The sequence below is a fragment of the Hoplias malabaricus genome, chromosome 18, assembly GCF_029633855.1.
Source record: "Hoplias malabaricus isolate fHopMal1 chromosome 18, fHopMal1.hap1, whole genome shotgun sequence".
Lineage (NCBI taxonomy): Eukaryota > Metazoa > Chordata > Actinopteri > Characiformes > Erythrinidae > Hoplias > Hoplias malabaricus.
This window is the reverse complement of record NC_089817.1, coordinates 22608340-22631579: the sequence shown is the minus strand read 5'-3', so window position 1 is coordinate 22631579 and position 23240 is coordinate 22608340. Positions and strand designations below refer to the sequence as shown.

Sequence of the window (23240 nt, the reverse complement as noted above, 5' to 3'; positions counted from 1 at the left end):
CCTTACAAATGTGGCACCATTCAAAATTACTGTTTAACAATATAAAATATCATTCATTCATTATCTGTAACAGCTTATCCAGTTCAGGGTCGCGGTGGGTCCGGAGCCTACCCGGAATCATTGGGCGCATGGCAGGATCACACCCTGGAAGGGACACACCCTCACACATTCACTCACACACTCACACCTACGGACACTTTTTGAGTCGCCAATCCACCTACCAACGTGTGTTTTTGGACCGTGGGAGGAAACCAGAGCACCCGGAGATTATTAAAGATTATTAATTGTTATGCCCTTTAGGACTATTAATGATTTATGTTCCATTCAGTAATTTGTTTCAGTGTGCAAAAATAAAGGTAAACTGCAATAATCAACTAACATGAATTCCTGTTCTTTAATCTATTAAATAGTAAAAACAACACATTATACAGGATACTTAAAAATATGTAAAAAAAAATTTTTAATTAAATCTTATTATTAACTGGTCTAAGTCCCAGATCTTCACATACCCAGCCAATGCTGCTGTCAGAGACATGAGCATGTTCGTCAGCATACACCCGCAGGTGGGCATGCAGGCTTACCAATTAAATGTTTACAGAGAAGGTTATCGACCAATAACGGTAATCAGACCGTCCAATCCAAAGATTTTAGGCTACTTCACCACGCCCACTTCTCACTCAAGCGAACCCAACGGAGTAGGGGAGGGTGGGACTAGTTTGTGAACGAAACGCTTTACGAAATTCTATGTAAGCTCTAGAAAAACAAAATCCCGGAAGTTTGTGAAATTCCGCCCGGACATTTTTTTAAGTCTAAAAAAGAGGACATGTCCGCGTTAAAAAGAGGACGTCTGGTCACCCTAACTATTCTCAGTTTGCAGTGACAAAGAGGTGTTTAAAACTCCAGCAGCACTGCTGTGTCTGATTCCTTTGTACCAGCACAGCACAGCACACAATATAATGTCAACGCCATATCAAATTAGCTATAGTTCTGTGAATAATCAATTACACAAATACCTGCACTGGGGTGGTCCTGACCTGATGTCAAGGTTTTATGCCCCCGATCCCAAGCAGTGTCTTAGATTTTCCTAGATAGTACTGTTACAAAGTTCACACTTACAGTAAACTCAGTCCAGTGTATCTGCCTGACAATGAAATATCTCGCATTAAGACAGAAATTGCCTGCACAAGGTGCTGATATATATTTTTTTAAAATAACAACGTAAACAAATGGTGACTTCAGAGAAAGCTCCTATAAAAACTTAACTATTATTTTTAATTTCATATGAAATTGTGATTTTTGCTGGACTACCTACCATCCATGTAGAAAATGTAATGGAAATCAGGAAATTACTCTTTATCAGATTTCTGCTGCGGAATTTGAATATAAAAACATATCCAACTCAACAGTTTCTGAATATGTATCATATATCACTGAGAATTAGTCCTGACTGTCCTGACTATGTGTTCTTCCCTGGCTTTGTCCTGTTTAAAGCAGACAGTAGCTATATGAACAGCACAGTAAACGTAGCTTGAATCGCCCAGAGCACAGTCCCAGAAACAGAGAACTTTCTTGGTTTTATTTCTATGCCACAAAATTTTCCATCAGAAATCTGATAAAGTGTAATTTCCCATTTTCCATTCCATTTTCTACATAAACCCTCTGTCTTCCATGTTTGTTTTCTGGACAAAGCTTTTTGTAGGAGGCACTCAATCACAGAACCAGGAGACCTCAGCAAATAGAATTCCACATGTGCCTAACAAGTCCTCTGATTTGTCAGAAGGATTCACTGATCACTAAACAGTGTCTGCAGATGCACAAATTAGGTGTGTAACTCACATTGCACAGATTCACATATTAGTTTGCGAATGTTCAACTACTGTGCATGTTTTATATGAGTGTTGAATGTGTTTTGCATCATATTCACAACTGCAACTGTAGAAAAACTCTACGTGTATGATTTTTGTTTTTGTGTGAGACCCTGGCGACCCTTATTACGTCCCCTCGTGCTCCTGTTCTGAACCCGGCTTGCTGGAATGTGTATTTGTGTGGGACTGTCCGAAAGACATATGACTCAGATCACAACATTTACAAAGCATGCTACAGGAGGAGGAGGGAGTGTGAGCTTGCCGCCTAGGGGAGATAGAGGATCGGACTTGAGATCAAGACCAGTAAAGCAGATACAGTTCAGGGGGCGGCACGGTGACGCAGCAGGTAGTGTCATAGTCACACAGCTTCAGGTACCTGGAGGTTGTCGATTCAAGTCCCGCTCTAGGTGACTGTCTGTGAGGAGTTTGGTGTGTTCTCCCTGTCTCTGCATGCGTTTCCTCCGGGTGCTCCGGTTTCCTCCCACAGCCCAAAAACACACGTTGGTAGGTGGTTTGGCTCTGGACCCACCAACTCGACCCTGAACTGGATAAGCGGTTACAGATAATGAATGAATGAATGAATTATTTGTCAGGCCACAGGAGACTTTTCCACTTCACCTCAGTCTGTCTTTAATGAACTCATAGGAATTTGACTGAGGCCATAAATAAATGCTTCTGAAAGAGAAAGCATCCAAATTATGCTGTAATGCTGTTTCATGGTAATAATTTTCAGTTGTTTAACTGACCTAATGTCTATGCTTATTTGGTCTTCGATCATTAGTTGATTTCTAGGATGAAAATTGAAAATTTAGGGTGCCATTTTTGCTATAGATTTTATCTATCTATATTTCAGTAACAGAGTTTGTAAAATAATTGTTTTATTTTATTGAAGATGTTCCACAACAAAATCCTATTGACTGCAACACTTTGAACAAATGAACCACTAGATGGAGACATTTCCATGTTGTATATTGGGCCTGAGCAACCAAATGGGCTTCATACTGGTTTTGAAAAGTTGTAAATTATAATTTAAGGTCCTTATTTTTTAACAAAGTTGTACTTAAAAATGAGTTAACTGTCTATTGGGAATCATACTTGGCAAAGTGCATCATTTACATACCTACAGATCAAATCAATCCATACTTACTGGTGTAATGAGTTTTAATTCCTTTTTACTGATAAATGAATAATATTGGAGAAAATTAGAATATAAACTTAACGTATGTTAAGTTTTCTACTTCACACAGCATTGTGATCTTTGGCCAAAGTTTATTAATACAGTGAATCCCCACATTTTGCTCATGTAACAACTTCATTCAAAGCCATGTTTAATAATTAGTTCTGAATTACAAAGCCACTCTCACTCATCTCAAAGGTATTGGACGGCTCATGATCACTCCAGAAAACCCAGTCACTGCTTTACAGACCAATGCTGGGGCTTTTTTTTTTTTTTTTACCGTTTTAGCCAACACTTTGCATTGAGTATGGTGACCTAGTTTCATGAGGAGCTGTTCCATAGCTTATCATTATTTCATGCATTTTTTAGAGAACATTCACCAATCAGCCACAAGATGTAAATGACTTCACAAGGTGAAGAACATATAATAATATCTCATCTGTCAAGGGATGGGATATATTAGGCAGCAAGTGATCTTCAGTTCATGAAGCTGATGTATTGGATGCAGGATAAATGGGATCTGGGTGGTTTTTACAAGGATCAAGTGGTGATGATATGTTTTAGTCAGAGCTTTACCAGGAGAAGATGCTCTGACCAAAACATTATGACCATCACAATTTGTCTCTTTTGGACTCACTCAGATTCTTACACTTGCTGAATATTTCCTAAGTTTTAATTACACCTCAGCATAACGCACTGACTTTTTACTTGCTGCACCCCTATTACTACTCTGGCCTTGTACCTTTGTAAGTAGATCAGTTATTAAATTGTGCACGGTTTTAATCTTGTGGCTGATTATTGTCTGCACAACTGAACGTCTGAATGCAACTTTAAGAGGCTGGATTCACTTATTATAAGGGGTTTCTACAAATTTTTGGGCATCACATTTATTTATTTCAGGAAGTGTCCCGTCTTAGCATTAGCATACGACTGTATTTTTGAGGATCTCATTTATCTGTATCTAATCTAGCTTCAGCTCTTCTGTTTGCGTCGAAATTCACCTATTTAGCCCTACGCCACGAAAAGGTTTTGCCATGTTTGACCACTACGCGACGACTGTGGGAGGCGGATGATGCGAAGGATGGTGGGCTAAAGGACTAGAGCTCCATCACTGCAGCAAATGAACCTGCGCTGTAACCTACAGCAGCACTAGTGGGAGGCTGGCTCTGTTTTCATTCTGCGTTGACGAATATCACCGGAGAGCAAACGTGATATACGTGAATCAAAGACAAGACACGAAGACAAACAAGTAGCGTTCGGCCTTTGAGGGAAAAACAAGACGTTAACAGTTAACGATAATGGTGCCTTTGTTTCTGCTTATGATCCTCCGCATTGGCGCGGCTGTCCCAGACCCGACCAACGGTGAGTAGATTTAAAAAAAAAAAAAAACTCTTCGTTTTCAGGCGAGTTAGTAGAGTGCTGATATAGGCCTATAGTAACTATGCCCATTAGCACAACTGTCGCTCATGTCGACGTCAAAGCTAAGTTTCACAAACACAACTTCTATATATTAGTCGTCTTGTACTATATATATATATATACACACACAAACATGACCTAATCAGTGTTACAGTTTATATATAAACAGAACTAATGGACTGACATCGTTCAAAGCATAATAGGGCATTCAATACCCACTGTTCCAGACGTTATAAAAAAATAATGAAGCAGCCCAGCATGGAAGAAGGCTATGAACAGTGCAAGGGACGATTAGCACCGCCGTGTTTTAGTCTTGAATTTCACGTGGTATATATTTTGAAACTTCATTTGAAACTTTTTTCAGGATTTATGTGTGTCAACGCAAATTGCAGCCTAAACGCTGTAGAAATAAATTTATTGAGCTAAGTATCGCCTTTTGAATTCACTTTTGTTAAATGGTCATTACTGATAAGTGATAGGTTGATTATGGGTATAACCTGATTCTGTCAATGGATGACGCCATATTGAGGACTCAGCTGGGAATATTTGGGAACGGCAGAAATGATTAAAACTTTAATTGGCACAAGTACTTTTTTCCACATTTTTCTGTAAGCTATTTTCCCATACTTTCAATACAAGTTTATATTATGCACTGTTGATATGAGTCATAATTTGTCATTCTGTAGGCTGCCATTTGTAGGCCACAGTTTCATTATTGTTTTTCATTTTGTCATTGACATCAGGAGAGCAAATGTCTTGAAAACCTGAATGAGTCTTCCACACCACCAAGCTGACATTGAATGTTTTATGCAAAGTCCAAGGGAATTTGAATTTACAGAAAGATTCTTTTTTTCAAATGTTCCCTGAAATTGTTAGGTATTATACTTTGCCCTTTTGAAATTGTTTTCAGTAGAAATTATGCTGATAAAAACAGATATTTATTCTAGCCGCACACAAAGTTATATGCAATTGTGAAAAATACACTGCCAAGTCTTTTCATTCATTGATTTAATTTCTGAAACCGCTTATCCAGTTCAGGGTCTGGGTGGTTCCAGAGCCAACCCGGAATCACTGGGCACAAGGCTCCCCCTGGAGGGGGTGCTAATCCATCGCTGGGTGACACACATTCACACATTTATTAACACACACACATCTAACAACACCTATCAATTTTTTTGAGTCGCCAAGCAACCTACCAATGTGTGTTTTTGGACACAAGGAAAACACACCAAACTCCTCCACAGTCACCTGGAGCAGGACTTGAACCCACAACCTCCAGGTCCCTGGAGCTGTGTGACTGTGACACTACCTACTGCACCACAGTGCTGCTTGATTATAAAAACATGAAACACCCAAAGATTTTATGTCTAAGTCTGTACATGTAATTATATGGTATTTTAATAGGGGCACTAGGTGATTATGTTTTGTTTTCTAACTGGTGCATATTACATGTACAATATGAAAAACACCATTACAAATACTTATTTTAGCGATGGCACCAACAAAAGTGCATAGAGTGCCTGAGAAAAACTGCACTCTGGACTGGAAAGGCTGTGCTTTTTGTGTTTCTTGTGCTTGCACACTGGAATTTTGGATTCAAGATGAGCGACCTCTGGTGTGTAATTCACTGAACTACAATAACACAGACACTGCGCTAGAACTGCCTAGTGCCTTGTTAAAGGAGCAATTCTGGTGTTTTATTAAATGATTCTTCTTGTTATTAAAAAGCCACTTATTGTTCTGGATGTATCAGTGATTAACTGATTAGAGTTCACTGAATTTGAGTGTGGTAGTGTAGTAGGATGCCACTAGTCCTTTCATGAAATTTAATCCCTCCTAGACATTCAACAATAAAATGTGAGTGGTACTGCTGAAAAGTGGAAGCATTTAGGAACCACAGTAATTCATCCACAAAGCGGCAGACCACAGAAAGTATTACAATTATAATTAAATTATTAAATAACAATGTGATATCCTAAAATATCCTGTAGGTATAAATTGTTTATGTCCCAATACTTTGTGTTCATGCAGTGTATTTTTAACATGGCCACTTCTACAAAAGGCCACTTTGTCAGAAATAAACTTTTGCTTTAAGGGATTAGTAGTTTGAATCTTATAATATTAATAATAGTAATTAAAAACTTGTATAGTGCCTTTCCCAAAGAAAAGGCCTAATATAGATAACGTTTTTAGAAATATATGCCATTTTTTTTCTCAGTTTATTGGTAGTAAATTATCTTGCTCCTTTGTTTCAACCTCATGCTGTAATGTCCCATTAATGGTGAACAAGCAATGCAACCGTACAAGCTCAGCTTGGCTGATGGTATGATTTACATTGCAATCTTCAGCATTTCATGCAGCGCTTACCAGACTGAGACTTAAAAAAATGTAATTACCATGTTACAATAATGTCAGTGTATTTTCAAACAAATGTGGTAGCTTTTGTGATTATATAGTAAATTTAATTTACTGTTATTTAATTCAAAGGAGACATATGTGAGCCCATCCCTTGTGAAAAAGATGCTGACTGCTTCAGCATTCCTACAGAAGAGGCAATGTCTTGTGAGTGTAATATTGATCATATTATGAATATCTTTGCCATATTCTTTGAAATGTAGAGGCTTTTTATTATGAATGAGTTGATCTATGCCATATGTAGAATGTTGCACACATTTTTAAGGCTATATTTGATAGCAGGTGTGAAATCATTCTGCATTCTGTTCACAAACCTAGCCTTGTCATCTGTGCCCTCAGATAATGCTGTGGTTATTTAAGGACATGGATGAATAGAATTCTTTAACATCAGAATCCCTATAATGTGAAATTTTGATGAACAATTTCCCACAATTTTCTTCTTGAGCCAACTGCTGTGGGTACTATTATAACTATTAGTTATAGTTTAATTAACTATTAAATATTAGAAATATTTTTCCATTTAATAGATACAATACAATAAATTAAAGTGTCACAAATCACATAAATCATGTGCATATATATGAAATATACAGGAAATTTTCTCAATAAATTAGAATATCATCAAAACGTTAATTTATTTCAGTAATTCAGTTCAAAAAGTGAAACTCATATAGATTCATTGCAAACAGAGTGGTCTATTTCAAGCGTTTATTATTTTTAATGTTGATGATTATGGCTTACAGCCAATGAAAACCCAAAAGTCATTATCTCTAACTATTTCCAATCAGAATATTATATAAGACCAATATGAAAATTAATTTTTAATAGAGAAATGCCTACTGAAAAGTATGTAGATTATACACTTAGTTGGGGATCCTTTTGCATAAATTACTGCATCAATGCGTAGTGGCATGGAGGCGATCAGCCTGTGGCACTGCTTGAGGTGTTATGGAAGCCCAGGTTGCTTTGATAGCGATTTTCAGCTTGTCTACACTGTTAGGTCTGGTGCCTCTCACCTTCCTCTTGATAATACCCCATGGATTCTCTGTGGCGTTTGGGTCAGGTGAGTTTGCTGGTCAGTCAAGCACAGTGATACTGAGGTTATTAAACCAGGTATTAGTACTTTTGGCAGTGTGGATAGGTGCCAAGTCCTGCTGGAAAATGAAATCCACATCTCCATAAAGCTTGTCAGCAGAGGGAAGCATGAAGTGCTCTAAAAGTTCCTGGTAGATGGCTGCACTGACTTTGGATTTGATATAACACAGTGGACCAACACCAGCAGATGACATGGCTCCCCAAACCATCACTGATTGTAGACCTCAAGCAGACCTCACACTAGACCTCCAGTCATTTTTTCTCCTTGGCCCAGGTAAGACATCTTAGTCAGCTGTCTTCCCCTTGATTATGTAGCCTACTGACCAAGACAAAGGGACCATTTAAAGGCTTAGGAAATATTTGCAGGTGTTTTGTGTTGCTTATTTTAATTTTCTCACTTAATGACTGTTGGGTTTTCATTGGCTGTAAGCCTTAATCATCAAAATGAATAGAAATAAATACCCTTTGTTTGATCACTTTGTTTGTAATGCATCTATATTATGTGTTTCAATTTTTGCCCCTGGGCTCCCCCTACAGTGGCAGAGTGTAATTCACTTTTACAGCACGGCCATGAAATCAAGAAGGAGGGTGGTGTGGTGGTTCCTACCCTCCACCAAATGTTTTTATTATAATTTCTGTGGTGCTGAGCCAGGAGTAGCAACAACAGAGGGTCTGTTCTCCACATTAAAGGTCAGTGGATCACCACAATAATTATGAAGCTGTAATTTTAAGGTAATAGTACCTCATAATGTTGTTTTAATGCTTTCCCACAATCTGACTGTCTGCTCCTTTAAGATTAGTTGGGACATGAAAGAGTATATTGTAATGCAGGTAGATTTGGTGGTTCATGGAAATAGTGATTTGAATTGCAGAATGAACTCCATATTACAGGTCAGTGGAGCATCACAATAAATTTGAAGCTGTAATTTTAAGGTAATAGTACTACTTAATGCTGCTTTAATGCAATCGCACAATCTGAGGCTCTGCCCCTCTAAGATTGCTTTGTACATGAGAGAAACTATTATTCAGGTGGATATGTTGGTCTATGTAAGTAGTGTTTTGAATCGCAGAATGATGCTGTCCTTGTTAAAATTATTAATCTGTTTTTGGCTCATTGCTGTTTACTTATGCAATTTGAAATTTGGTATTAACCCCTGACGAGTGAATACTTTTTTGTCAACTATATTTTCATACTGAGTTTACTTACCCAGAAATCTTTTGCCAAACTACATTTCTTCTGTATGTAACTTTGGAAAAAAGAACTGCTTTTTGATGCTTTAATAAGCTACATTTTGTGTCCTGACAATATTACAAAATATAACTTTGGTTTTATCCATATTTCACATATTTATTCCAATTTTCATATATTAAACATTTTATCTTATTGATTTTTATGATTAGCATTTTATTTGTTTTAATATGTTTTTATTAACATTTTATTTTATATTCTGTGTTGTTAATTTCTTATTTCAATGGAGAGACACAAAACTTAAAATAAATTACACTGAAAGAATTTGTTAGCAATAGAATTTGATTTTGATACATGAAAGTATGCAAATATTTTATGTTTTTTTCCTGTAGTTGATAAAATGTGGACGAAATAGTGTTTTGATACCTTTGATCCATCATCACATCTCACAGCATTATGTCATCCCAACCCTTGCCATAATGGAGGAGTATGTGAAGCTGGTGATGCCTCTGTTGGATATCTGTGCAAGTGTCCATCTGGCTTCAGTGGTGTCCACTGTCAATACAGTAAGACATTCTTGCAATTGTTTTTTTTTTCTATTAATTAAGTGTTAATTCTGAAAATAGGACAAATGTATATAATTAAGTGAAATATACATAAAATAGAAAGCAGTGGTACTGTACAAATAATGTATTATAGAGACTGTAGATCAATTTAATGATGCTGATCGCACATTTCTAAATAGGATGAATGGACATTTAGCACCAGGTATATTGTGAAATTTCCCACACAGCAAGAGAAATATTTCATAAGATTCATAAATTCACTAAATTAGTTTTTATGTTTCTTTTTAAAATTTTATTAAACCCTTTAAAGAATTTTTGCTTCTGGGGTGAAAACACTCCTGGAGTCATTGAGGAAAGAGGATGGTTTTGCACCAATCTCCAAATTTACATAATGCCGTTTCTGCAGTGCTAGACTAAGAGTAGCAATGACAGAGGCTCTTTTTTCCTATGACAGGTCATTGGAGACTCAACGATTTTGAAGCTGTAATTTTAAATTAAAAATTCTACCTAGTGCTCCTATAAAATGACAACAATTAGTTAATCATTCAGTTTAGGGATTTAAAAACCTGACTCTATTTTAGACTTAAATAATTATCACTTTAACAATAATTGAAAATTAAAAATAAATAATATTGTTGGAAAACCTCATAAAAGTAAAGATTTTATGAATACATAAAAATTAAGGTATTTTATTCTCCAAATGTATTAAAAAATATTAACACTGTACAGGATAAGCAGGTATAGACAATTAATTAATAAATTAAGGAATATCTAAGGAATAATCCCAGAGAAGTCAATATAGCATAGGGTAGAAAGAGAGAGAAACTGATTCAGTGTGACCGTTGCCCCCACCCCTGCATTCCTCACATTAATTTACCTGATATATTGCCTGGGCTTAGACCTCACCAAAGTAAAATCAATTTCAACAAGTATAATTTTATATTACAACTGAGAATGTGGCTTACATTTTTGAAACTGGCCAAATGTGTGTGGAAGGATGCCTAAATAAATAAATAAATAAATAAATGAATGAATGAATGAATGAATGAAGTAAATGAATAGCTTGGACTGTGCCAAAGAGAACACAAAGAATTTTGTTGTTTTTTTTGGGTTGTGTTTTAACATATTAATAAATCCGCAAAAGTATCACCTTTGTGTAATTTAAACTTTTTACACTGTATAAAAGCAGAAGTCAGCCAGTAACTTTTGCTGACTGAGAGGTTTCACTAATACTAATTAATTGCTGAATATGTTTTATGCTCCATAGGACATATACTGGATTTTCTTGTGGATATTATTTTGTATAGAACAAACAAGTTGAATCAAAGTTATTAACTTTACATATGGTGAATATTGAAATAATAAACTGTTTTTTTCTCTTCCCAGATATTAATGAATGTGAAGAAAACCCATGCAAAAATGGAGGCATTTGCACAGATCTGACAGCAGACTATTCCTGTCAATGCCCTGGAGAATACATGGGGAGGAACTGTCAATACAGTGAGTTGTCCGAGTTGTTCTTCTCAGTCATTTTTGAATATAGGTTTTTATTTATTTTTCCCCGTGTGCACAGGGGTTTCCTCCCACAATCCAAAAACACACGTTGGTAGGTGGATTGGCAACTCAAAAGTGTCCACAGGTGTTAGTGAGTGTTTGTCACCCTGTGAAGGACTGGTGCCCCCTTCAGGGTGTGTTCCCACCTTGCGCCCAGTGATTCTGGGTAGTCTCCGGACCCACCATGACCCTAAACTGGATTTTAAATAATAAATGAATTAATTTTCTTGATGTCAGATAGCAGATAGATTATATAAATTTAGATTTGTAGTAGATACTTCTAAATTCATATATAGTTTTTTGTACATTTTTATATCATGTGTGTCCTATATACATATTCATTTGGGGACAAATCCAAAAACATACAAACACACAAACTGTAAAAAAGACCAAACACACAAGTGCATTTTTCATTTGAGCTGCCTAAATCTGATATTATGGGATAAAATAAGCTGTAGTGATTTTGCTCAACTTCTTAAATCAAGTGCTGAGACTTTTTATTTTGGCAGCACCTCCTCGTCTGAATCTCCAATCACAGCACTGGATCTTTATGAAAACACAAAGACAGAATAAGACAGGCAATGAGTGTGTGGAAACAAGAGCACAGAGCGAAAACACAGAGCAAATACAAAAGAGGAAAGTGCACCAAGTAAAAATGTCTTAAAAACAAGCTTCTGTTCCTCATTGATGTGAACTTGTGTTGGAGTAAACAGTAGCTTATTGACATTTAAAAATACAGGTGCTGATGTACAGGGATGTACAAAAGAAGGTTGCTATGCTGCTTGGTCCTTGTGATATCTGACCAAAGCATATCACAGATATTTCATTAAGACCAAAGCGAACAGCTTCCACTCATGGAAAAGGACATAATATGTCACCTTTAATGGCCATGTTTTTAACTTGCAGCATGGTTTAAAACTATTCACTCTATTCTAAAATGCAATAAGAGTGAAATACATAACGAACGATTGACTGAAGCCTTACAGCCTTTAAGAGTTATTTCTTTGTAAACAGCCGTAGTGTTTGCAAAACAGAAAGTGTCCCTATGAGAGATGTAACTCTATTATATACTTTTCTCCGAATTTTTTAAAATGATTTTTCAGAAAGAGAAATGGGAAAATCCAGCTGACGTACACTGCATCTGTAACCATAACTGAATTAAGTGACAATTTTGTGTCATGCTAGTTCTGTTAAGGCTGTTTTCCTCTGAGTCTATATAAAGTTGCAGCTTTTGAAAAACAGCTGTGATCATGCCGTCTAAACATCTTAACAGGAGTTCCCTGAGTGCTGGTTTCAAAAGCCTGAAATTTTTATTTGAATCCCCTCTGGAATATTCATCGCACTCAGTAGGTGGAGATGGCCCAAGATTCCCAATTGTACTCTCTCCAGAACACAAAAGAGCAGATACTATTGCTGCAGACAGAAGAAATGATTTTGGCAACGACGCAAAGGAGGAGATTTTAGTCTGTGAAAGTGAAGTCAGCGTCTCTGTAAGCGACAGCAGGGATACAGCATCCACTGATGAGACCCAGGATGCCGGATCAAAGGGTTCAAGCTCGCCTGACACCTCTGAGGACAAGACGACCAAAGACGGCATTTCAGAAATTGATACTATGTCAGTGACAGGCACATGTGACAGCAAACATGAAGATGATATCTTACCACTTGAGACCAAGGAGTTATGTTGCTGTATTTGTGGTACTTTAACTACTGCATTTTAACACACAAGACAAATTGATTAAAAATAATATTTGCAGTTATGGCAATATTTTATTGTTAAATTATGTTTTGTGCTTCTAATACTTTTGTTTATGTTTTTCTTCACAGAATGTTCTGGACCTTTAGGAATGGAAGGTGGAATCATCTCTAACCAGCAGATAACTGGGTCTTCCACACATCGCACATTATTTGGCCTGCAGAAATGGTATCCTTACTTTGCTCGTCTCAACAAAAAGGGTCTGGTTAATGCCTGGAGTGCTGCAGGGAACGATCGTTGGCCATGGCTGCAGGTAAGCTGTCTGAAAAGCCTAAGCAAAATTGTACCTATCACTATTTACTTATCATTTCATACCATTGTTTTAATTTTATAAAGAAGATATTGATTATTAAACAGCTTAGTGAATAAATGTTAGCAAAAACGTTTGCGTGTATATATTAGTGACAATTTTAATATGTTTATGCACACTGTAGTTTAACACAAATGAATAATTTAACCAAATTTGGCCACAATGTCCTCCCATAATTTTTTAAAGAGCCTAATGATATATATATAGTTCAGGGTCACCCAGAATCACTGGGCACAAGGCGGATCACACCTTGGAGGGGGAGCCAGTCCTACCCAGGGCAACACACACACATTCACTCACACCTATGGACACTTTTGAGTTGCCAATCCCCCTACCAACATGTGTTTTTGGACTGTGGGAGGAAACCGGAGCACCCGGAGGAAACCCATGCGGACACAGGGAGAACACACCTCCTCGCAGACAGTCACATGGAGTGGGACTCGAACCCCTAATTCCAGATTCCTGGTGTGGTGCGATGGCGACACTACCTGCTGCGTCACCGTGCTCCCCCACTGTGTGTGGAAACTGCACAATGTTAATTTTGAATGGGTATTTAGCACAAGGTATATTGTGAAATTTTAAACACAGCAAGAGAAATAAGATTCATAAGTCCATTAAATTTGTTTTTATGCTTTTTAAAATTTTTGCTTCTGGGCTCCCCAAATTGCAGGGTGTAATTCGGTTTTACAACACTCCTGAAATCAATGGGAAAAGGGAATGGTTTTCTACCTGTTTCCAAATTTACATAGTGCAGTTTCTGCAGTGCTAGGCTAAAATTCGCAATGACTTTATTCTCGGAATTAAATTATTTTTTCAACACAGTGGCCCTAAAAGTCTGTCACAAACTCTAGAAGTCACATTTTAAAAATAAAACTGTTTAACCATCATGCACAATTCTACCTAAATATAAATTTATATTATACTCATGCTGTGTTGTACAAGAAGCACAAATTAGCATCTCAAAGCACAAAACTGATGATGAAATCAAAGCATTCATGAATTACCACACTACAAGTTTTTCCACTGGTTGACATTTTACCAAGCCCAGATGGAACAGTATATCCAGCAATGTTTTAAAGGAACATAATGAATTAATCGCTGGATTAAAACTACTGCCAGCTTTACCCACAATACAGCAATATTTCTGTGCTTGCTAATTTTGGGTGAGTTGCTCCAGCTTAAATCAATTTTAGAAAAAGTTGGCATCAGTCATCCTTTGATAGTGCAGGAGATCCTCTTAGTCTTTTCATTTCCTTCCATTTTCTGCACAAAGTCATCTTAGATATATATAATCATTGTAATGGATGACACAAGCATTACCATTACTTATACAACACCTCAACACACAACACAGCATTCAGAATAGAGATGCTCCATTGGAACAGATATATAGTCATTCACATTAGTTCTTGTTAATTCCTTTGTTAAAAAATCTTCATTAATTCCTAGAGATTTAATTTTTCTCTGATCCATCACAGGTAAACCTACAGAGAAGGATGAGGGTGACTGGAATAATAACACAGGGTGCAAAACATATTGGGAGTCCTGAGTATGTGAAGACATACAAAGTGTCCTACAGCGATGACGGCAAATCCTGGAGCACGTTTAAAGTCAAGGACACTGATGAGGACATGGTAAATCTAGCTGCTGCACTGTCCTAGATGAGCTGAGATAGCACAAGGAACATTTTTCGATGTATACATTATGATATTTTCTGCACAAAAAATGTCTGCACTAAATATTACGTGACTGTGAATTAGCCAAGGATTAATTCATTTAAATGTAATGAATTATATATGGATTTAATTAATTAATTATATTAAATCCAAAAGACTTGTTGCATTGAAAAAAGAACTAAAGAATCAACTATATTTACCATTGGAAAGAATATCACCTGTATGACAAATAGGAATTGAAAATAGATCCAACTTTGGCTTAATTTATTTCATACACATGATTCCAAACATCACTGTTCCTGTTTGTTTGTTTGTTTGTTTCTTGTTTTTAAATAATTTATTTATGGTATTTTCCTTAGATTTTCACTGGAAACACAGACAACAATATACCTTCAGCAAATTCCTTCAGTCCACCAATTGAGGCACAATATATTCGCATTTACCCACAAGTCTGCAGAAAGCACTGCACTCTGCGTATGGAGCTACTTGGTTGTGAACTCACAGGTCTCATTTTCATACTACTCTACAATATGCAGCAGGGCAATGAAGGTCACATTGTGAATGTGACCATAGTTTAAACGTTTATGATCAATTGTGTTCTAGCATCTTAACATCTAGTAATTTATCTGATAATAGTAAACTCCAGTAAATCTCTTAGAAAATACTAATTTAAAAAAACTTACTCTGGCTTATTGCAGGGTGCTCGGAGCCAATGGGGATGAAGACAGGACACATCCAGGACCATCAAATCAGCTCTTCCAGTGTCTTCCAAACCCTTAATATGGAAATATTCTCCTGGGAGCCTAGCAAGGCCAGACTGGACAACCAGGGCAAGGTCAATGCATGGACATCTGCCCATAACGACCAGTCTCAGTGGCTGCAGGTAAATGAAAACATTTTGTAAGTTATATAATTAATACATTAATTACATTAACATGCATATACCAGCCAAACTAAATTCTAAGCTTTCAGAAGAAAGAAAAGAAATATAATTTGCTGTTTTTAATCTTTCTACTGCTAATTTTCTGAAAATCAAATAACTGTCTTTTTTTTTTTTTACTTTTTTCTGTTTTTGAAATGAATATAGAACGACCAGTAAGCAGACAAGGTCTTTATTAAACAAATGATACCTGTTGTTGAGCTAGAATAACAGCACAATTGTTATGGATTTAAGTTATTTATTTTTTTAAATATTGTGTATATTAAGATGGCTGGAAGATATAGTCAAACAAATTTTTTATATACAGAAAAACAGATCAAAGAGTCTTTTTTCTCCAACACACAACACCACAGTGTATGATCTGAGGTCACATTGCTCCGTATGAACCTTATATTCCACTAATCATACCAAGAATTTTAGAAGCACATTGGTTTTTATTTAATTGACCTTCTCCATGAATGTGAGTGCGAGCAAGGTTTCAGAGCTGTGTAAGTCTGTTATTTGTTCTGCATATGAGCAGGGCTCATGAAATTTAATCTAACAGAGTAATGTTGTCAAAATCAATGTTTTAAGGTATGTGGGAGTTTAAGATGTAATTTTTTACACTAATTAACCATTTACCAAATATGGCCACAAATTCCCCCATAATTGTTTTTTTTTGTGGGTTTATTTAGCAATGTAAACACAGGGTCACTACTTTTGAGTTCAGAAGATAGGTTACATTTTTTTATGTTGAAATATGTGTTAAAAATAATAACTAACACTCCCTCTTTCCCTTCCTACTCTCTCTCTCTGAGGCACTGGTCAAACACTTATGAATTATTAATGCAGAGAAGGAAGGCAAGTGAAACTGAGCGCATAAATTAACCCCAGGAGAGTTTATAATAAACTGAAAGCATGGATGTACGAATTATGATAAGAATGCAAGTGACTGTTTGAAAATTAATGAATGTTTAAAAAATGTAAATAACATTAAGTGTATAAGTATATATCTTGTATTGTGACATCATCATTGAGCAAGATAAGATGAACAGTAAAACAAAATCCTGTAATCCTCTCGACTACAATCTTCAAAAAATAGACAGTGTAGTTCACAAGCTCCCGAAAAGCAGTTTCTAAACTTGTGCTCCAAATTTACTCTGGTCCTATGAGGAATATATCAGCATTGAAGGTGGTTACGCTGGAGTGCATGTCCTTCTGTTCAGCTCCTTTGTACTGTGAAGGGCATTTTTATGCAAGCTGCAATTTGCAGATTGCAACCTGAGGGAAAACGTAACAAAATCAGCAGTAAATTCATTTAGGGACACAGTGTCTTTAGGTTTTTGATTTTAAGTATTGTTACTGATACACAATTAGACTTAATTTGTGAAGCCAGTTGTTGGTTGTTTGAACATGTACCTGAAGTCATACAATACCATATTATATCACAGGTTTCAACCTGTGTTCTGTAATTTTTATACAAAAATATACCAAATGTGCTCTGTAATTTAATGATTTGCATAACCACTAGGTGGACCTGCTCTTCCCCACGAAAGTTACTGGAATCATCACACAGGGAGCAAAAGATTTTGGCCATGTGCAGTTCGTAGGTTCCTATAAACTGGCATACAGTAATGATGGAGAAAAGTGGCATATCTACCAGGATGAAAAACAGCAAAAAGATAAGGTATGTTTGCAATTCTGTGCTGATCGATCACTGGATTAGGAACACCTATCTTGTATCTAGTCATTGTTCGTTTGATAGTTCCACTAACCATACAAGAGATGTCACAAGAACGGATACCTCAGTACCAAGTCTATAATAAAATTATTCTGAAAACGATACGGTTCTTGTTTCCTGTGTTATCCAAGGCTTTGTTGCTACCAGATTTGGGCCACTGGCCAAGTCTTTACTTTTGAAAACAGTCCCATTGTTTCTACAAGATATATGCGTGAAGGTCAGCGCATGCGCTGTCCAAATCGGGCAGGTCGCGCAAATTAGGTAGCGACAGGCTTCATGGATACCCCAGATCACACGAGGTTATCATAATAAGCCTACACACTACTAGGGCAAGAAAACTAAAACAACAACAGCACTAGGAATGGCGTCGGCAGGAGAAGCAACGTTGCGACTGGTTGGCAAAAAAATTAAGTATGGAAATAGCGTTTGAGTCCGACGACCAAACAAAAGTTCTGCGTCACTAAGCCTGAAGAGCCAAGAAGCGACTCACAAACAAAGCATACCAGCGCTTACCTTAGACTGTTCACTTCAAAACGAGACCAAATTCTTTACGTCAAACCTTTCGTTAGTAATCCTCGTGTTTTGTGTAATGAGTACTAGACTCAGCGTTTGAACAACATGTCAATCAAGTCTGTAGACCAATCAGGGGCCAAGATATGGTGATGCGCAATCAAGGGGAAGGGACAAACAGACCCATACTTCAGGAGGACGCTTACAATTTTAGCACCTAACGGACCCACGCAGCGCGAGAGATGACTCAAACGGTTTAATTTGGCAGCAACAAACAATAATCAAGAGGATCAATATGTTTTCAAAGCTTAGATTTCTTTCACTAGCTGCCTTTCTCCCACTGAGACAGTTTAAATACAGGAGGGCTCTGAGGGCGGCTGCCTTGCTTTACAGCCAATCAGGGTGAAGATCCCACCTTCCAACACGTCTGGCATTTAAAGGCTAAACACAAGCTATATGAAAATGTCAAACAAATACAGTAGAATTTGAGTTCCTAAATTGTGTTTATTGATAGTCAAAAAACATGTTATTTCTTACTAATTCAAGGAATAAGGTCCACCCCCAACGGTTGTCCACCAGTGACATCACGGTTGAGTTCAAGAATTTCCGTAGCGAGCTCGGGTTTTTCCGTCAATTTAATAAAATTGTCAGTTTTAAAGCAAATTAAGCATGCTATTTTCATTTCAATTCATACTTATATATCTCAGTAACTAAAATAATGTGAAATATTCATGGAGGTCCATTAAGTGGTGCTTAGCTTTTAAAGTGGTAGCGTACTGGGTTAGAAACAACAGTAAACAAAACAAACGAAACAAAAACCCAAACAAAATATTAGCCAAATTGCACCATTTTTTCTGGAAAAATACTTTTTAAATTAAAGCATTTATGTTGACAGGCATTTGTTTCATTGATTTATTTTTGTCATGGTATTGAAATTGGTATTGAGAATCGTGAAATTTTAGTGGTATTGGTACCAACTTATACATTTCTGGTATCGTGACATCCCTATACAAAAGCACTTTGCAGTTCTACAATTATAGACTGTAATCCACCTGTTTCTCCACATACTTTCTTATCCCCATTTTCACCCTGCTCTTTAATGGTCAGGACCACCAGAGAGTGGTCCTAAAATGGTGGTGGTGTGTGTGGATCAGACACGCCAGTGTACTGGGGTTTTTAAAGCCCTCAATGTCACTGCTGGACAGAGAATAGTCCACCAACCAGAAATATCACAACATATTTTTTGTGTTGTACAGCTCATATGAACATTCTGAATATTTGAATAGAATATTCCTAAATAAATGTTCTAAAATTCTTAATGTGATAATTTAGAATAATTAAAGTTTTTATTGTGCTTTATTTAATATAACAAGTATGATGGTAAGACAGGAGGAAGGAGATAAAAATGAATGCATACTGTGAACATTTTTCCTCTATTTCTGGTTGCTGTAGTTCAGATAATCCTGCTGCTAGCAATTAAAAGTCCTTGGCTTTCAACTAGGTTTCAACATGCAAACTGGATATCTGTGTTGATTTTCTCTACACTGGCTTCTCACCCTCATCATTACCACCATCTTTACTCCAGATATGTCTATCCCAATATATCTACACTAACGCACACGCATACAAAGAGGTCATTTATGCCATAGATGGGGGATGCTGTTTCTGCAAGAGGCATAATGTAATCTGACAGTAAATGTCGGGCACACAAGGAAGCAGTTACATGTATAGACTGCTTCTTTAAAAAAAAAAAAAAAAAGAAAGAAAGATAAAACATTTTTTGATAAAATTACATTAATGGAATTTTAAAGAAAATAAACAAAATGCCTTTTTTCTATGTGCGCTTATATTTAAACACAAATTGTAAAATTGACAACAATAAAAGAAATGTTATGTACGAAGTAATAAAATGTGCATAAATTATTTTTCATGGTTGTTTCCTAACACTGCTTTTTTTTTATTTTATTTTTTTTATTGTTGATCACAGATCTTCCAGGGAAATTTTGACAATGAAACACACAGAAAAAATGTCATAGATCCTCCCATCTATGCACAATTTGTCCGGATCATCCCGTGGTCTTGGTATGGGCGCATCACCATGAGAGCGGAATTGCTGGGATGCCCAGAAGTGGAATAAAACAGATCAACTACTTTCTTCCATTTATTATCAGAGACTTTGTTTGTATTGTAATACACTCCATGATAACTGTGAGTGTTTATTCCAGGTGGTAACACATATTCATATTTTTATTAGACACTGTGGTAACCTTGAAAACTGAAGTAGTTGCAAATGATCAATCAAGACATATATTAAATCACTTATTTAATAAGATTACATTATTTTAATGATGGCATTTCATTCAACATTCAGTTCCACAATTTGTAGAGGTTTACATTTTTTTTCATGTACATAATATATTTAAAATAATAATAAAAAAGCATAATATTTTAATTTAAACATTAGCACTACACAGTGTAATACAAAACCTGAGCTCAATCATGGAAAATGGCCACTAAAAAAAGAGAACAATGACCTACGTAGCCCTCGTCTAAAGCGAATGAAGCCTGACACCTAGTGACCAGTTTTGAGTACGACCATGGTGTAGCTATTTGAAACAATCTTGAAAAATAATGAAAAAAAAAAACATACATTAGTTAACCACTTTTTATCTATTAGTGTTTCTTTGCTGAGTAATGATTTTTCCCCTCTGCTTTCACTTCACAAAATTTTCTTAAATAAAAAATGTATACTGAAGGTATAGTAAGTAAGTAAGCAATTTTGTAATTAATAAATAATAATAAATGTTAGTTATAGCAGAAGTGATTTTGCACATTCAGCCAAATATATTTTAGAAGGTCTAGAAGAAAATTTTTTTTTGCTTTAAATACATATGAAGACTGTTATATTTTAATTCATTACACTTGAAATTCTGTATACTACTGTATTTTTGTGTATATAACCAATAATCTAATTTACTAATGTTCAGCTTAATGTGATCATTTAATTACTGAGTTCTATATTATAATTTGCACTCACTGGCCTGTTTATTCAGTTCACTCACTGGTTATTTTATATGGTGAACTTACTATACAGCCATACATTTCAGTTCACTGTGTTAATCTCCAGCAAAATAACTTTGTCTCATCCACTTTGTCACAGCAGTATTGAAAAATGAAACGATAAAAAGCAACTGATGGATTACAAATTGTAATTGTAAAACTACAACATGCATCTGTATCGTAAGTGGGCCTGATTAAAATGTATGTAATAAAATAGACAGTGAGGAATATTAAAATGGATCTTAACTGTAATATTGATATGCACTTGTAAATACAGCTTTTTAATGTTATTAGACAACAATATGTACTACAATGAATGTCATGTTCTGGTTTGTATAGTAAAGAACAATACATTTTTGTCATTCTAGTGCATTTGAACTGGAACTTGTGTACAGGCAAAGTCAAAGTTGTTTCCTCCAAATGTTTCATATATACTTTACTTTCCATTAATGACAGGGATAGTGCATCAATTTTGCGTGATACAGATTTGGGGCAGATTGTATTACATAACTCATCTGTAAATAGATGCTTTGGCAAATAAACTGTGAAACTGTGATTTACCCAGTTAATGTCTGTCTGCTTAATAGCATACAAGACATCATCAAGAGTTATCTGTCATCACCGTGACAGCACACCAGATATTATTAAAATTAATAATAAACATCATAAAGCATTACGAATCACCTCAAACTGTGGCAAACTATGGTCAGCACAAATTGCAGTACAATGTTGTATTATAACAGAGGAATAAAAAGCTGATATTAATGGATCAGATCTGACATACTTCACTGAATAATGCTATGGATCTGAGTTTGCTGAACTCCCTAATTGCGGTGCGATTGTTGTTAGATCTGTATTTGGAATATTTTTGTGTTCATAGATGTAGTTCAACCATTTATTTAGAGGTTTGCAGCCTGCTTTGATTAGAAATTTGGTTGATTGTGTGTAAAGCTGCTATGTTTTAGAACACTGTTAATTTAACTGAAAATTATATTACTGTGCTCTATGTTCCCTGTGACATTTTCACAAATATTTTGCTATTTATTGTTATTACAGCCAGCACATCCTGCTTGTAATTCTACCTCTTTGATTACAAATGTGGAATATTATATTGTCTTGTGTCTAGTTTTTTCACCACACTGATAATAATACAGTAATACTGAAGAATGATTAGCGTAATTTTTTTATTTCATATTAAACAGTACATCTAGTGTGCTATATATAGGATATTTTGTCATACATATCATTATGGACATATACGCAATATGTTAGTACGGACTGCTGATTAGTTTGCATTGCATTTTAGTAGAGAGCTTGTTAGCCGTAGCAGGTTTAATAGAACATTTGGTAAGATTTTGCCTTAAAATTACAGCTTCAAAATCATCATGATGGTTCACTGACATGTAAATAGGAAAAACAGCATCTGTCACTGCTATTCTGGGCTCAGCACTGCAGAAACTGTACTGTGTAAATTCTAGAGATTGTAGGAAACCAGCCACGCCCACCTTCCCTCTCCCCCTTAATTTCAGGGCAGTGCTGTTAAACAAAAATACACTCTGTAGAGGGAGCCCAGGAGCAAAAACCCACATTTACTTAGTGATTTCATAACTTAGGAGAAATAGCACTGGGAACTATCACACAAAGAGAAAAAAAAATGTATTTTAATTATTCATGGCTTAATCATTACACAGTTAAGACAACAAATGTTTAGTTTTCAGCATTTGTTCATGTCTGCGCCAAGCTAGTCCGCAGCACTCTTCTCAGAAACAAAATGTTATAAAGCCTATTGAAATCATATCTCAATTACCATTATTTATTCATTGTCTGTTACCGCTTATCCAGTTCAGGGTTGCGGTGTGTCTGGAGCATATCCAGAATCACTGGGTGCAGGGTGGGAACACACCCTAAAGTGGGTGCCAGTCCATTGAAGGGCCACACACTCTCACATTCACTCACATATATGGACACTTTTGAGTATCTAATCCACC

General features: G+C 36.1%; 1 protein-coding gene and 1 long non-coding RNA gene across 3 annotated transcripts in view; one reads left to right on the top strand and one right to left on the bottom strand.

Moving 5' to 3' along the window:
• Positions 1-3970: 3970 nt before the first annotated feature.
• On the top strand, positions 3971-22305 carry edil3b (EGF-like repeats and discoidin I-like domains 3b). Its single transcript, XM_066650552.1, has 10 exons — positions 3971-4404; positions 6949-7023; positions 9613-9726; positions 11113-11226; positions 13108-13289; positions 14825-14980; positions 15382-15526; positions 15721-15905; positions 17473-17628; positions 20180-22305. The coding sequence occupies exons 1-10, from the start codon at positions 4341-4343 to the stop codon at positions 20327-20329; spliced, it is 1341 nt and encodes a 446-aa protein (XP_066506649.1). The 5' UTR covers positions 3971-4340; the 3' UTR covers positions 20330-22305.
• LOC136674534 (uncharacterized) overlaps positions 11699-23240 on the bottom strand; it is a 37436-nt gene continuing 25894 nt past the window's right edge. Inside the window, exons 1-3 of one of the 2 annotated variants that reach the window (XR_010796059.1) lie at positions 18196-18282; positions 15706-15899; positions 11699-11826 (exon numbers count right to left, since the gene is read on the bottom strand). This is a non-coding gene — a long non-coding RNA (uncharacterized lncRNA). Of the gene's footprint in view, positions 11827-15705; positions 15900-18195; positions 18283-23240 lie in introns of those variants that run through there. The other variant, XR_010796058.1, reaches the window with a different exon arrangement.

What these genes read in the sequence shown, in the direction of transcription:
- edil3b (XM_066650552.1), top strand. Translation starts at nt 4,341, where the DNA reads ATGGTGCCTTTGTTTCTGCTTATGATCCTCCGCATTGGCGCGGCTGTC. An exon ending in TGTCCCAGACCCGACCAACG is followed by an intron (nt 4,405 to 6,948) that starts GTGAGTAGATTT and finishes TTTAATTCAAAG; the next exon opens with GAGACATATGTGAGCCCATC. An exon ending in ATCGTTGGCCATGGCTGCAG is followed by an intron (nt 13,290 to 14,824) that starts GTAAGCTGTCTG and finishes GATCCATCACAG; the next exon opens with GTAAACCTACAGAGAAGGAT.